At 36.9% G+C, this 16,461-nt stretch overlaps 1 protein-coding gene across 6 annotated transcripts; it reads left to right on the forward strand.

The window, feature by feature from the left end:
- Positions 1 to 85: 85 nt before the first annotated feature.
- On the forward strand, positions 86 to 16,041 carry LOC143348199 (uncharacterized). 6 transcript variants are annotated; one of them, XM_076778175.1, is made up of 13 exons: positions 86 to 311; positions 1,874 to 1,988; positions 2,123 to 2,304; positions 2,598 to 2,860; positions 3,073 to 3,268; positions 3,608 to 3,897; positions 3,968 to 4,368; positions 4,488 to 4,633; positions 4,711 to 5,036; positions 5,118 to 5,252; positions 5,631 to 5,812; positions 5,944 to 6,098; positions 9,452 to 16,041. In XM_076778175.1, the coding sequence occupies exons 2-13, from the start codon at positions 1,910 to 1,912 to the stop codon at positions 10,352 to 10,354; spliced, it is 3,258 nt and encodes a 1,085-aa protein (XP_076634290.1). In that variant the 5' UTR covers positions 86 to 311; positions 1,874 to 1,909; the 3' UTR covers positions 10,355 to 16,041. The 6 variants fall into 6 exon arrangements, with proteins under 6 accessions (XP_076634290.1, XP_076634291.1, XP_076634292.1 ...); XM_076778176.1 differs by lacking the exon at positions 86 to 311 and adding an exon at positions 768 to 882; XM_076778177.1 differs by lacking the exon at positions 86 to 311 and adding an exon at positions 776 to 832.
- Positions 16,042 to 16,461: the final 420 nt, after the last annotated feature.

Consider the following 16,461-nt stretch of genomic DNA (forward strand, 5'->3'; position numbering starts at 1 on the left):
GTAAAAACATTTGTTCGATTTATACAAAAGGAGGATAAATCTTTATGGTGATTGCAGCGCGAGATAAAAAAAAAAGAAGTATATAGATGAAATTCTTCGTGCATTGCTTTATAGTGAATCATCTACGACGAAGAAAAAAGTTGGGAAAGTTTAGAAGAGTCAGGAAGAGTGTATCCCGTTTTCGTATATGTCGCACCCTGATGAGGAATGCGGGAACTAGTAATTTTTATTTCTCGTGCGTGGAGCAGTAAAGTGTACTAATTTATTGAAATAATTACGACACTCATCCCGTTTTTGCACCTTCGCATAATGTGAGTAATTAGAGAACAATCTTGTATGGCCATCTGTTTATCATTTTGATAACGCGGCATGTGAAATTCCTCGTTGGCTACATATCGAAGATATTCTTTTGTTTATTTATGCAGTCCTTCAAATTCAGAAAACTGCAAAAATATTAAGATCGCGTACAAATGCAGCGTTCTCAGGTTCGTAATAGGCATGCACCGACGAGTCGGGTTCGCGAGACCTCGAATACTTTCCCGCTGCGATGTTACGCATTCACGAAAAATTCAATATCTCCGGATTATCAACATTCCAGAGTGTTGACACCTCTGTCAGAGTGCTCTGCTTTACTATTACTAGAACGTTGCCGTCTCTTTCTCAACTACAGATTCCACATAATTCTCTCTCGGTTTCTCATTTTCGAATGCCGCGTAGTGTCAAATAAGAGTTGCATGAGTAGGTTTACATTCCCAGTGGTTTTCAGTGTTTAGAGATGTGAGAGTGAATAATCTGTGAGCAATTGTTCGCATCCTTTTCGTTCGCCTTCTCTGTGAGTTTCGAGGTGAAGTGCTTTTAGATATTGGTTGAAATTAGAGCTAGGTAATGCTTCGAATAAAAGTATTTGAAATACTGTTTTAAACACGAAAACTTCAGAAATAACAGATTTATTTGAATAGTTAACAAGTGAAATAAAACTACTTTATTTTGGATCGTACATACGTGGAATCAGTTTATATGTCTGAAATCGAATCTTACGGTGGTGAAAATAAGACAAGGTGATTAAAAACTGCTTGAATGTACATCTATAGTTGATCGGATTTATTTTAGCCTATAATTATGCAGTTCTCAAGACTGCACAATCTAACGAGAGTTGTACATTTTGTTAAATACTCTTGACACCTATTGTCTTATAGCTTAATAAAGTAGGCTTTTATTATATACTTTTTCCGCGTTAATGTATTACAAAAATCAGAATTTTCAAATTGGTGTTCTATAAAATATATTTCATTAAAATTTTGCCTAATTCTGATTCATAGTCTCTGTTACATGTTTGGTTTATAGTTTAATTGATTATTCAGATATTTGAAATTAATATGTAACACAGTATCCCATTTGCATTTGCTTCAATTGTTATATCAAATAATATTTCAAATACTTTTGCTTCAAATAGTATTTGAGCTTGTACCTTTTAATTTTAAATAATTTAATACAAATAAAATAGTATTATATTTTAAATATAACAGATTTACTATTTGAATGATATATTTTATCTAGTATTGGTTGTAATGCATCCTAAGAAAGTTTTAATGAAAATAACCAAGTTATGGGTTCAGTTTTCTTAAATGTGTTTCCAAACATACATTCATTAATTTTCATTTTGCTCACTTTGATGAAATTAAATTAAAAAATTAAGGAATTATTAATGTTTGTATCAAGAATTAATATCATTTATATAATTATTGATACTTATATTAATTTATTCCTACAATATAATGCACATATGGAGATTTACCACAAAATTTTACAAAGTACAAAAAATTTTAGTTTAGCGATGCATTTATTAAAATCAATTTTAATATTATAATTTCAGATAAAATATAGAAGGCATAAATGAAAAAATAAGAAAATGAGTTCTCTGCAACAAGGTAGCAGATTCTTGCCTTTTTCGAATAATAATATACAGAGGAAGCAATTATCAATGCAAGGTGAGGAATTTGGAAATCAAAATTAATATATGTTTTTTATGATGTCTAGTTTTCCTTCTTTTTTTATTGTATTAGTTTAAAATGATTATAAATTGCTAACATCTTTCATGGTGCATGTTATATATATTTAATAGGTGGTCTTCCACAAAGCTTAAGTGGTAGTGAAACTGATGTTTCTACATCAAATGAAAATTTAACCAATGAAGATCGATATGTAATTAGACATACAGCACGTCAAGAACCCCAAGGTCAAGAGAATCAGCAGCAAAGTCCATCCAGGTCTTCCAGTCACAAAGAAAATATACCAAATATACAAGTAAATATGAATTAATTTATATATAATAAATAATAATATAGTTTCAATTAGTCTAATGGCAATAATTCGTATGTCTTGATAGTTATACGGTATTTATTGCATCTTTTAATTATCTAAATTAGGTTAGTCATTTTTACATATCACACTATAATTTGTGGTGCATCCTATTGTCCATGAAATGGGCGTGGATGTTGCCTAATGCCAAGTTACCTGACTATGTTATTCTTACGTACCACAAATTACAATCAGTATTATTAAGTTACATAAGTGTAAACTGCTTTATTGCAATCCAGGGTAACCTACTCAACAGAAACAGTTTGAAGGACAGTTTGAATGGATCAAACAGGAACAGTTTGAAAGAGAATTTGAATGGTTCTAACCGAAATAGTCTCAAAGACAGCATTAATGGGTCTAATAGAAATAGTCTGAAGGATAACTTAAGTAATCGCACCAGTGTAGGTTCAAACAGAAGTAGCTTAGACGTATCTACAAGCTCATACAACACACTCATCATACATAATGCTAATGATGATAACTCGTGGGTACCATCTGGAAGGTAATATAAATTTTTAAAAAAGTTACAGGACGTTTATTAGTGCATTTATATAAATAATAAATTTAGTTTTTAATATAAACTTTATAAAAATTATATTGTTTATTGTTTTGCTTTTAAGAATAAACTATAATGGTAGTCAAAGAATAAGTGTTCTCAATTTTAGTGTAAATTTTTAATCGGTACTTAATAGACATTAATTATTTAATGCACAGGTTATCAGGTGTTGTAAGGGAACATGGAGATATGGGTTACTTATATTGTGATGGTGGTGGAAAAGGACACTCAAACAGTCCTACTATGCAGTCTTTATCAAATTTATCTCATGAAGATCATGTTTATGAGCAACCTAGTAATGGAGGATGTCAAGAAATTACAGATATACCAGACGATTATCTAAGTCAGTCACAGGTGATTATTTCATTAGTATTGTAATATATACATATACATTTCATAAATGCATACACAGAATTTAACCCTTTACGGACGAGTGTCGTAAAATAGCCGTCCAAGCCGTTTTACTAGAAGTGTGCGGGAACCCGATAGTTGGCACGAGTCGGGTTGGGTCGGATTTCCGAAAATGTTCAGGATTTTCGGAAGTATCGGGATTCCCGATATTTCGGGTTCTCGCACACCCCTAGTAAAAAGGCTTGGGCGGCTATTTGCCGCTACTCGTTCGCAAAGGGTTAAGTTATCATGAGTAGAGTAACTAAATAAAAAGTGATTTTTATTTGTATTTACACCAAACAGGTTTTAAAACATCTTGCAAAAGAAGTGAAAGTACCATCATATAGTAAACTTGCAAACAATGGGGGAAACATTGATGTGAGAATGAGAGATGGTGATAGAGGAAAGCAGAATGACAGTGAATCCGAAGACAGACCTCCACCTTCATATATGTCTGTTTTGTTACCATTGAAAAACAAGTCCAGACTTGTTGGGCCTATGGAAAAATTGACATTATCAAGATCACAACCAGATTTGTCCAGGATTGGCAAGCCAGACATTGATAATTATAATTTGCGAGCTACTTCTCCACGGTAATTTAACAAATATTATTCATAAAATAATATTATTCAGTAATAGTTTAACAAATATTATTCATAATAGGCCTCAAACGAAAGGGAGAGAGGAGACGGAATCTGCGGCGGCTGAAATATGGCCACCGTCAGAAATGATTCAGATCGTGATTCAAGAAAACAGTGCCTTAAAATTAGAGTTAGAACGATGTTACAATAAAGTTGCTAAATCTCAAAAATTGGAACAAGAAATTGCAAAAGTGCACAGAGCCCATGAAGAATTAGCGGCATCGTGCGAACGGAGAGAAAAACTTGAACGAGCTGCTAGATTAAGGCTACAAAACGATTGCAGACGATTAACCGAATTAAATCGTGCATTGAGAGATCAAATAGACTTACTATCCGCACGTACCGATAGCCCGCCGATCGTGGAATCTATGAGAAAGGAATTAACTCAACGCGAATTATTAATTGGACAATTGATTACACAAAGTAAGTTTTATCACTCGTTCATTATTTAATTTACATTACGGGTTTACGCTATCAGAAATATTAACAGAAATATTACCGTGATTTTATGGGATTATTTGATGATCTGATTTCTGTATTAGATAAAGAATTAGCTGCAGCGAAAGAAAGACAAGAAATCGAATTAGCGGCGCAACGAGCAACATTACAGGAACAACGTACACATATAGATATCTTAGATACTGCTCTCACTAATGCCCAAGGGAATGTTGTGCGCCTCGAAGAAGAGGTAAACATTTCAAGTTTTAACAGTATATGAAATTGTTTATAAATTGATTGTTATAATCGCATTTATTGTTTTCACAGTGTCGAAAGAAACAAGTATACGTAGAGAGAGTAGGCCAACTCCAACGAGCTTTGTCTTCTCTTCAAGCGTCTAGCGATAGAAGAGAAGAAACAGAAAGACAGTTGAGAGGTCAATTAGAACGAGAATTAAGGGAAGGTGGAGGTGGCGGTGCTAATGGCAATGAACAATCCTTCAATGGAGAAACGATCGCAGAGTTAAAACGACGAATACGCGAAAGAGACGAAAAAATTATGTCGCTCGAGGGTGATGTTGCGAAATGGGAGCAACGTTATCTCGAAGAAAGTGCTTTAAGACAAGCTGCAATCGACGCAGCTAGTCTTCCAAAGTGAGTTATCTTAATTAAGTAAAAGACAGTGTACTATCAAGGACCGTTATTATTTTTAATGTTTGCGTTTCTAATAATTAGGGATGCTAAAATAGCTGCGTTGGAAAAAACGAGTCAGGACGCTGAAAAATTAATTGCGGAGGCACGTTCCGAAAAAATGAGACACATGGACGAAGTGCATGCTGCACAGAAAAAGTTGGCAGATCTTGAATCTAGGTAATTGATTGTATATACTCACTTGCTGTTTCTGTATCATTTAATGTTTCCCTTATCTTTTACTCGTCTACTCTCGTATCTTTCGTAAATGCGAGGATTCGACACAGTGGTTGAAAACTGTTTGAAATTATTATATACTGATTCTGAATTAAAACGGTTATGAGAACGGAAAAATGTCGTAACTGTTACATATCGATTCTAACCTATAATAATTTCGATTACAGTTATAGATCTGATATAGAAACTGAAATAAGTCAGAGTCGATATATCGATATATCGATATGTCACTTTGATATTATTTGTTGAACTTCGAAGATCTTATTTTCGTATACGCATCGATTAGAGTGCAACTGACATAATCATTCTTTTGTTGTACAGAATGAAAGATCTAGAGTCGAAATTGGCTGAAAGGGATGCAATGATCAGAGTTCTTCAGAAACATACGTATGATAAAGATAGCAGTAGCAGTAGTGGTGTTGGTAGCTATCCAGCCGCCCATTCGTCTCATTCGAGTACGTCGGCAGATCATCACACTGCACTGACAAGCACGCCAGAACTTGGTAAAAGAAATGTTTCTATTAAAAATTGCCCATACAATTTTGTTTAAACATACAATTACTTGTATGTCATTAATACAAAATTGACGACGACCGAGCGAGCTGTTTCTAACTTTTAATTTTGCGTTTAAAAGTGAGCAGTGTACTGGGTGGAGGCAGTGGTTATGGAAGCACTGGCTCATACGGTGTCACGGACAGCTATAAGTACAGGAAACAAGGCAGTTTCGAGCAAACGAATAAAAGTCTTGATGATCAGTTAAAAGAGCTAGACTCCCAGCTGCTTAGTAAGGTATGCAAAATACAAGTAAATGTATAATTTTCACGTCGTTGATGCCAGTTTTTTGAAATAGCAGCCGTGCAAAGAACAGTTAAAAATAATAAACATGTATTATTTATTATCACCATTTCACAATCATTTCACAGAGTTTTTAGTTTTTCCACATCATCTGCGCCTGACATAATATTTTTATTTTGCGAATATTGTACTTTAAATTCTTTAGCATTTACTTCATAGCTACAGCAGAATAAGAGAATATTACCGATTGCGTAGACAAAGGTATTCAAGTGTTATGTTTGATTTAGTTGTATAATAGAGAATAGTTGGCGCGTATTTTGTTAAACTGTTGCAAGCTAAGTACTGTAATTATACTTCCTTTTTATTATACAGGGCGTTCGGCCAACCCTGGGAAAAATTTTAATGGGGGATTCTAGAGGCCAACATAAGACGAAAATCAAGAATACCAATTTGTTGATGAAGGCTTCGTTAAACAGTTATTAACGTGTAAAGTTCCGACCGTACTGAATTTTTTTCTCGAAAGTGGGTAGGATTTCGGGGGTATGTCTATTCACCAAAAATGATTGTAATTGACCCCCGCAACCGAAAATAATTTTTTCAGAATTAATTAAAAATTTTTTTTTTCGTCGAAAAATTTAGGCACCTACCCCCTGTCGATTTTTCTTAAAAATTCCTTTTTTATTTTTAGTAATTTTGTTTGACGCCCTACAGAAAAGTTCTCTAATACTTTTTTGTAGGTATCCATGAGCCCTACTTCAGAAAAAAGTTTCATTGAAATATATTCACAATTGTAGGAGTTACGACTGTTTGAAAATTGGACCATTTTTATGGGGTTTTCCTCATTTTGCGGGGTCAAGGACCAACTTTTCGAATATTTTTGCAATTTGTTCATATTCTCCACCAAAATACGCGTAGTTTGCTTTTTTAAACATTAAAATCGTCCAATCCGTTCAGAAGTTATGACGTTTTAAAGATTCACATGAAAATTCGGGCAGACATTTCTGGCCAGAAATTATATTTTCGGTAAGGAATTTTTTTCTCGAAACTGAGTAGGATTTCGGGGTTATGTCTGTTGACCAAAAATGCTTGCAATTGACCCCTGCAACTAAAAATAATTTTTCCAAGACGATTCGAAAGTCTTTTTTTTCACCCAAAACTTTCAGCACTTACACGAATTTTTTTCTCGAAAGTGGGTAGGATTTCGGGTGTATGTCTATTCACCAAAAATGATTGTAATTGACGCCCGCAACCGAAAATAATTTTTTCAGAACGATTTGAAATTTTTGAATTTAATTGTTAATAACTTTTTAACGAAGCCTCCATCTACAAATTGATATACTTGATTTTCATCTTATTTTGGCCTCTAGAATCCTCTATTAAAATTTTTCCTAGGGGTGGCCGAACACCCTATATAATACGTATTAATATCAATATATACATGTCCATGCAATGAAATTAGCGTTTTTTTCTTAAACAAATAAGAAAAAAGACATTAGTAAACTATTTATGAATGTTTTTCAGAATAGAAAATACATGAATATAATTTGAATTATTAATAGTCTAAAAAATGAATAATTTAATACGTTCAACGAATAAAGGATAAACATTTTTATTGCGCACCAACTATTCTCATATTGTGTTATGATTGCCATTATTTTGCATAACAAAGTGTGCCTCTTAATTTTTTATTTCTGAACAAATGTTGTATTTTTTTATTTTCTTTTCTCAATGAAAACTGTACAGAGTAAGTTTTTTTATTATCCACCATGATTTTTTTTTACAATATTTTTCTTGAGACTTTTATCTTTTTAAAACTAATTTTTTTCCGCGTTACCGACCAAAAGAATAACCATGGTTGCTAATAAAAAGCGAATTGTGTATAAAATTAGCAGACCATTTTTGTAGGTAATATGTAAAGAATGCACTCACCGTTCATTTTTGTTCACAAATGCAGTAAACTGTATTTTTACTAATACAAATCTTTGTGTGCCATTGATTTTTCGTTTTACAATTAACTACGCAACAATCGTGTGTAGCAACATATAGTTGGGTCGAAGAGTGAATCGATTCGAATGATTTCCTACCTCGCGTATGAATAAGAGCATTCTCCACACTGTTGGGTAATTATTAATGTAGGTGGAAATTCAACTGGTCGCTCAAAGTCACGTTTTCGATTGTGAATTACGTCGCAAATTATTCCTTTTTACCCTCCTTGTATGGTATAATAACGTATCTGCATATTCAAGAGACAGGGAGCATGTGCTTGCAAATTTGCGTTAAATTTAGGCGGGTACGAGTTATAATTAAAAATCAATCTCATTTGATATGGAAACCAAATAAATTATTTCAAAATGATCTTTTATTTCAATTAACTGTTTGAATACGAAAGTATCGGAAATTGTAAAATTATTTTAAAAGACAGTAAATTGAATACAAAATATGTTTAATTAGGATGTAGTATTTTTTTAAATATTTTGTATAAATAATGTGCAGATCTGATTTACGGGAAGGCATAATAGGATTGTCAAATAGTTAAATATAAAACACCTTAGTGGCCTTGAGCGGCTAGTAAATTTTGAAATGTTCGTTTAATAGTTAGTTCATGTATAAGATCCAATTTGTTTGAAATAAAAATTTTTAAGATATATAATATTTGTAATAGAATAGTTCCCGATTTGAAAATCGGAAATGGCGACCGTTAGTTATTTTATTCGGGGTCTGTGCACACTGTTCGTATATTATCACTCGTGACAGAAGCTCCAAAGCGATATCGAACAGTGTACCAGTACGTTAATTACTAACGTGCAATAAAATATTTTATATTTTTTATTATATCTTTATGAAAATATTATTAATAAATTGGTGAGGTTTCCTCGACGAAAATAAGTCTAAACACGACATGATTTGGACTATTTTTAATTACACTTTGTTCGAGATAGTCCATTGATAACCTTTTCATGGAAATATTATGATACATATAAAAATTTTAGTTTTTATTACAGGATAAAACTCGTCCTGAATTTGGTGCAAAAATTCGATTTTGAAATTTGGAACTACTCTACTACCCAATCCGGTGTGTAGGTTAGCAACATGAGAGATAGAGAATGGGAGGGGGGCTCTCGTTCGTGTAACTATCCCCCTATCAATCGAGTCGATTCTTCCTTCGACCCGCCTGTAGTTTAATCGAAGAACTCAACGTTTACCTCCCTCTCTTAAGCCAAACTAACCCACCCCATCCGAATCCCGAGTGATCCCAGAGTGTGCATGCGCTGTTGTGGCGAGCACTAACCCCCGTTCCAGGTCCCGGATCTCCTCTCCAACGCAGGCGTTCTGTTCTCTTGTTTCAGCGGGCACTTTGCTGTTTTCCAGGATTCTCTAATCCAGGCACTGCGTCGCGAAAAGGAAAAATACCCAAGCCACTATTGGCGGGTGTAGATAGTACAGGTACCTCGAGCACCGCCTCGAGCAAGAGTCGTCTGTTGGATGACTCGGGGGGCGAGGTCTCGCCGGGTATAATGGAATTCGCGAGCGCGGCCTCGAGGCTGAAAGGCACCGTTTCGAGATTGTCGGATGGCAAGCCCGAGGACATGATGCTGCTGGAGAAACAAGGCCGTAGCTCGCAGAGGCAAAGGATGCAGGAGGGCGAGCCGCGTCGTGCCGGCAGTCTTCCTCCCAGCTCTCTACCACGACCACCGAAGACTCTGAAATCGACAAACTCGCGCTACTGTCGACTGAGCGACACGGAGACTCGCAAGAAGTCGGATCCCGGCCCGGCTCTGGACACTACCGCGAGCATGAAGGTACGCGACGCGAGTAACTGCACCATCGAGTATGGTAGATTCGATACGAAGGCCCAGCGTAGAAAGAAATCATCCGGTACGGAGCCACTGGTTCCCAACAATTCATCGAAGAAGCCGTCCTCTACGCCCGGTCACGAGTACGAGCGTCTGCAGGGTGAGAATCTCCGCAAGAAGCAGCCCTCCGTCTCGGAGGTGAAGCATAGGGAAACGCAGAGTCGCTCGTTGATACCGCCGCCGTCTCGTCGTATCGGGGAGTACGGTCGCCTCAGCGAGGGCACTCTGAGGAAGCAGACTGGTTCACGAGGACAGAGTACCGGCAGCACGGTTAGCAGCAAGAGCGGAGGACGCGATTCTGGTGGCACAGCTAGCAGCGAGGCGTCCACGTCGTCGTTGCCACCTTCCAAGGCGAGATCAATACCGCGCCCCAGCAATTACCGCATTCAGTTTTAATTTTCAACACTTAAAGAGTGGGTCTGGTACTTTTCCAGTCGACGGCGGTCTTTGAACGAACGCTCCTCTGAACGAAAACGGAAACATGTACTAAAGAAATGGAAAATACAGTTGTGCTTATTGTATTTTCTAATGTATGTAAATTGAATTTTTCACTCATACACGTTCCGTGCCGCTGACGGCTCGCCCGGTCTTGTTTTACACGTTTGTAACGCGCATCGCGTAACGCTTATAAGACTGCAAATATTATTGTCAAGGAAAACGGGGTAAACGTACAACACGCGCTATAAAACAGAACGAATAGTTTTATGTAGCAATTTATTATTAATATTACACACTGCGACGTATTGTATTGAAATATGGTAAACACGGTGGTTGTCGGTTCGCTTCCTTTTCGGTTCTTATGCTCTCAGAAAACAAATCATGATCCTTACTATGTTGAGTGGTCACCGTGGAGTAGTGAGATATAGTTCACGATTGACGTACAGTGTAATAATTGCACTAGTCGTATTAATTATGTGTCAGTTCATGATATTTTAAATCGTTTCATGGTAACGCTGAAAATTTTAAGCGGCCTAAAACTAGAGGTTCTCAAACTTTTATCGTTCATCGTGCTTTTAGAATCTCAACAATATTTTACGGCGTTCTCAGGTCAAAAGAGATACCAAACAGTTTGGTTTATTAAGCAGTTAAGCCTGAACAACTTATCACTTAATAATTATTTGTTGTTGGGCAAAAATTTGTCGTAATAGTACTTCGTTGATCCATCGATAAATGTCGCTATCGCTCTGAGAAGCACTCGTTGCAGGTTGGGAACCGCTAGTGTAAACAGAAGGTCCACCATGGGTCATCGATAGCCGATGCGGCACAGAACGTGTTAATAATAAATATTGATACGACGCGAATTTTTCTGTTAGTACGTCGAGTTCCGTTTTTACTGAAAATTCACAGACCCGTTCTCGAGGTAGTATTGGAGAAGAACGAAAGAACTGAACCGAGTTAAGATTGTCGCTAACGAGGATATTTGTATGCCAGAAACGAGCGTTAAACCGCGTATGAAGTAAAACGGAATGCAGATTGGGAACAGATACTGACCGCAAAATCAAAAGCAAAACCAGCTTCGAGCCACCCTTTGCTTCGTTCTTCGGTAGTTCGATCGCATAGAGTCCTAACGTGCGTATATGCGCGAGCATGTACGTAAACAGCCATAATAATGAAGCGCTAGTTTCCTTCGATACTGTTAAAGAAGGTGAAGCCAATCGCACGATATAGCGAAAACACGTGGTATATTGTTGCGTAGCGATAGTGCATGACCTAGTCATTACCAAAGTAACTTCTATTATGAAATGGAATTGATTTCCTCTTATTTCGTATGCACCGTGCCTACGCCTCGGAACACTGGGACCTTTCATCAGATGTATTCATCGCGGAAAGAGAAAAGATGTGCCTTGTAAGACTGCGTAAATGCTCGGTATAACTTATAGGATAAGAAAGTACGTCCAGGAACTTTCGAATTAGGAGGACGAGTTGTTCTTCGGCAAAACGCAAGCCTGTGGTCTGGAAAATCGTAGTCGGATCAATCTCAATTGGCTACTCAATTAGCTACAGTGGGTGGAAAGAATACAGTGAACTACTAGGAGTACGCTCGACACTTTTGAGGTCATAAAACGCCAAACGAATTTTACGACGTTCGTTACAGGGATGTCACAGGTTCGAAACACGTACTGCCTTCGCGTGTTCAAGCTCTTTGCACGTTGACTGTTGAGCTATTTTCATAAAACTTTCCTTGGGTATCGTTATAGGATATTTCATAATTTATGCTTTCAACAGATTGACCGCCATGGTGGTCACTGATAGCGACAGAGTTGCGTCGAAAGATCGTTCCTACAATTTGTTGAATATAAATTCCATACGCCATCCGATAGAGAGTACATTGAAAACTATTAATATTGCTAAAAATTCAAATTTCAAACACTGTTGGAAACGAATCACTAATATCCCAGGATATCGTGTACCCCACGGATAATATCAACGCCATTTTGTTTGTTCACGTTTAATTTGCTCGTATAGAATTTCATTTCGAAGTTTATATGTTTTATTCATGGTAAAAAAATTCATTTCGATCGAGTGTATAGCAGCGTTATAAAGAATTCGTAAAGATCTTGTTTTGTCTCTTTCAGGGTGACGTAAATGCTGAAAAAATGTCGTCGTAGTAACGGAAACATTAGTTTCATACATGTATGCATGACACGCCAGTCTACGTGTTAATGCGCTGTAGTGTATGCAAATTCAAGTGGCTGCTCAAGGTTATTGAAGGGTCAACCTCGCCATACTGTTTGGTCTGTAGCAGTGGCGTACCAAGGGTGATCGGAGGGTGCGGTCTACCCTTTATGACGTCCATATTGCCATTGAGCGTATCTTCAAACTTGATCTCTCGAAAAAAAAAGTTATTCCATGTTTTTCTCATATTTTTTAATAAGGAATCACCCGATGCTCGTACGTAATTTTTAAAATGTAATTTTACTTTCAGCGAACAGGACCCAAGACGAAACGTATTCCGCTCCCTTTGTTTCCTTACCTGGTCTCTCTTCCAACTTTTTCGTACCATTCGTCCGGAAGTTATTTCGCTGTTACGTCCCTTCGTGCTGCGTTTGGTTCATTGTTTGCTTTAAAGACGCTACGGGAGAAACGGAGACAGCCGTAGAGCCAACGGGAGACATGCGTCCGTGGGACAAAGTAAATATTGAGAGCGAAGGAAAAAGGTAAATAGCTTTGGGTAGTTTGGTAGTTTGTGACGTCATTCACGGTTTGAGTAAGTGGCCTTGAGCGGACAGTTGAATTTGCGTGCACCATAGTGTTCAGAAAGTATACAGAGATCGTCCCTGGGCTCTTGACTCCCGACATTCAAGTGCGCTATCGTATCCACCCCTGTTTGCACGGCTTCACTATATTTCTTATAACTGAGTGTACACGCTACTTGTATCTCAAATAGAGAGGTAAGATAATACGGGGAGCAGAAACTTACGCGTCTTCAAGGTCAATACCTTTTTCCTCTATACTAACACGCGTTCTGGCACCTGTTGGCCAATGACTACGTTCTGTATCGGAATGGCTCGAAAAATTGTTCGGATATTAAATGTTAAAATTTGAATTTAGCGATACCCTTTAACGACGAAGGAATATCCTCGACATATTTCCAAATTATAACGTAACGAATAGAAATATTCGATAGTTTAATGGAGTGCTTGTTATAAACGAAGACAAATAAAAAATTCTCGAAGGTAAAGTTGAGGAAAACGACGTTGAGCAGCCAATTGAGTTTGTTCTTATTATTCAGGGCCACTGAGGGGAGTTTCATCAGGGGGTACAAAGTTTCTATTGGGGTCCTTTTCCTTCACCGTTAGTCATTTTTGTTTGTCTTTGCTTCGATATCGTGCCACGAAGTTGTAGCATAAAGTGTGAATGCTGGTCTTCACGCGATATATGCAAACATTTTCTAGGATCCCAGAAAATTTTCAGCTCGTTCCTTTGGCTCTCGGACCCCAAGCACGATGTATCTCCTGCACCCCTTTTTAAGGGGTCCTTCTATTCAGGGTGTTTTAATGTTTTTCTCGTAAAACTTTGCTGATATTTTCTACGAGCATGATCTTTTACCACTTCAAAAACATTCAAAAAGACTTGACAAAAAATTATACTTGAATTGGTATTGGAACACATAGGTATCGAGAATGTCTTTTTGTTGTAACTTCCTAATAAAGTATTCGAGAGCCTATGTTTACACAGAGTGTTCGTCCACTCGGGGAAAAATTTTAATGGGTCATTCTGGAGACCAAAATAAAACGAAAATCAAGAATATCAATTTGTTGATCGAGGCTTCGTTAAAAAGTTATTAACGTTCAGAGTTCCACTATCGCGCGCAGCTGTTCGCAGATTGCCGTTCTACAGGCGTAACTTTAAACGTTAATAACTTTTTAACGAAGCCTCGATCAATAAATTGGTATTCTTGATTTTCGTCTTATTTTGCCCTCTAGAATCGCTCATAAAATTTTCCCCCAATATTTATAATAGCGTCCTTTTAATTTTGCTCGTAGAAATATATTTGCAAACTTTCGAGGGTAAAGACTGGGATACCCCGCGTAACACTTTCTTCCGCCGAGGATAACGCATTTTTTTTTTTCGCGCGTGCCTTACGAAAGCATTTTGTACGAAGTATCTTTGAGGTCGTTTCTTGCCGGAAACGTTGTAAAGATACCAAACGACGAATCGGTCTCGCTTTTCGGACGGAAAAGCGACACTAACCCCGGAGGACAAAAGAGAAACCAGCATCCGGTTGCGCAGCAAGGGATTTAAATAGTTTCTATATTTTCTGTAATCACATTTTCGTGTGTATGTCTTGATCCGACGATTTGAGTGTCTTTTACGCGGCGAGAGAAGTAAATCGGTTAAATAATTCGTTAATTTAAGACGAACGTTAAACACATCGACAGTGAACCATATATATATATATATATTTAGAAATAATATATTTCGTAATGAAAGATAACGTTTTGTAAAATCTACTTCGACCACTGGCGAAGTATTCGCGCGAAGGTGTTTGGAAAAGTACATTTTGTCCCGCTTGAAGTTTCTGAATGCCCCTCGGTTACGTTAGCCAACGAAATTTCGATGCGAAACGCAATTTCTAAGGAGAACATTTTAACGTCGTATTTCTTGTTTTCAGGATGTTTCTCGAATTATGCGTGATCCCTTTGTATCAAACCTTTTGCCGCGGCAGAGCGAGCGAAGTTACAATTTAATACAGGATTATCGAATTTCATTGTCTAATAATATTTTTATTTATAGGGCGAGTGCGTAGACTTATGCGACTGATTGTATACACAAAACGATATCAAAATTATAACGTGTTTTGCGAGAGATGGGCGAAATTTTATTCGAGCAGTCATCGTTTTTTGCTGCGGAAAGGTTAATTTTACAACGACAACGCGAAATCAGGCTGCAGAAAAATCGAACGAACCGGTTGAAGATTGATGCACGTTCAAGCATAGTGTGTAATTTTTCTACGGCCCTTCTTCGTTATTACAACGTTATTACAAAAAGTATCTGCAACGTTGTAACGGTTCAAGAAGCTTCAAACGTTAACGCGTTGCGATTATAGCGTTAAACCGCAAGATTATTTCGATCTTCGACTCGTAATTAGTGTAGGTACCTATAAGACTGAAAAAAATGAATACCGACGAAACAAATTTTCTTCTCGCGATTTGCTACTATGTGTTTTTCCGCCTCCCCCCTTTTACTCTTTTTTCTCTCTCTATTTTGTACGTCGAGCCCACATACGATCGTTAGGAGTATTTAAACGCCCAACAATTTCGGGTTGACCGGCGTCGAGTATTTCTCTCAAAACCTGGTCGGGATCTCCAGCGTTTCTTGCCTCGTACAGCGCGGGATAAAATGACGGCACATTTTAAATAATTATTTATTTAAACTTTATCGATGGCACCGAGTTCACAGCCTGTCAATTGTTTTTACAAGATAGAGAACGATGTAACCGCTGTTTTTTTTTTCTTTTCTAGTAGAACGGTTTATTATATATATTATACAAAATCGTACAGAGTTGGTTGGCCTAAATGATAGCACACTGTACAAATAATAACAATTCACATGTACAATAAAAAGAATTATTATATTAATGTTTAGTTAGATCTCCTTTTCATCGAAGGTCGTTAACGAAACGTTCAGATTAACGACTTACAGAATATTTTTACCTTCTTCACTGTTGCTTTTTACAATATTAGGCTTAAAAGATCGATTCAAACGTTTTCAATTATACTTAATTCGGGGATATTTAAAACTGATATTGAAATTTGTAATTGCTGCTTATGATACTTTAATATTTATTCATTTGATGCATGTATAGTACTCTCTTTCAAATTGTCGCCACGACTTCCTTGAACTACTCATTCTCACGTAGTCGAACCATCAAATTAATTGTTTACGATTGTTTAAAGTCATTAACTTTCGCATCTACGCTTGCTTTCAGATTTTGTTAACAATTAAAAATGTATTATTGTCACACATACATGTATGATCGATAGTGTAACGCGTGCAGA

This window comes from Colletes latitarsis, chromosome 11 (genome assembly GCF_051014445.1).
Source record: "Colletes latitarsis isolate SP2378_abdomen chromosome 11, iyColLati1, whole genome shotgun sequence".
NCBI classification, from domain to species: Eukaryota; Metazoa; Arthropoda; class Insecta; order Hymenoptera; family Colletidae; genus Colletes; species Colletes latitarsis.

Bases quoted from the DNA above. Each gene is read 5' to 3' on its own strand.
- LOC143348199 (XM_076778175.1), top strand. From the start codon at position 1,910: ATGAGTTCTCTGCAACAAGGTAGCAGATTCTTGCCTTTTTCGAATAAT. The intron at 3,898-3,967 runs GTAATTTAACAA...TATTCATAATAG, and splicing joins TTGCGAGCTACTTCTCCACG to GCCTCAAACGAAAGGGAGAG. The intron at 4,634-4,710 runs GTAAACATTTCA...TTGTTTTCACAG, and splicing joins TTGTGCGCCTCGAAGAAGAG to TGTCGAAAGAAACAAGTATA.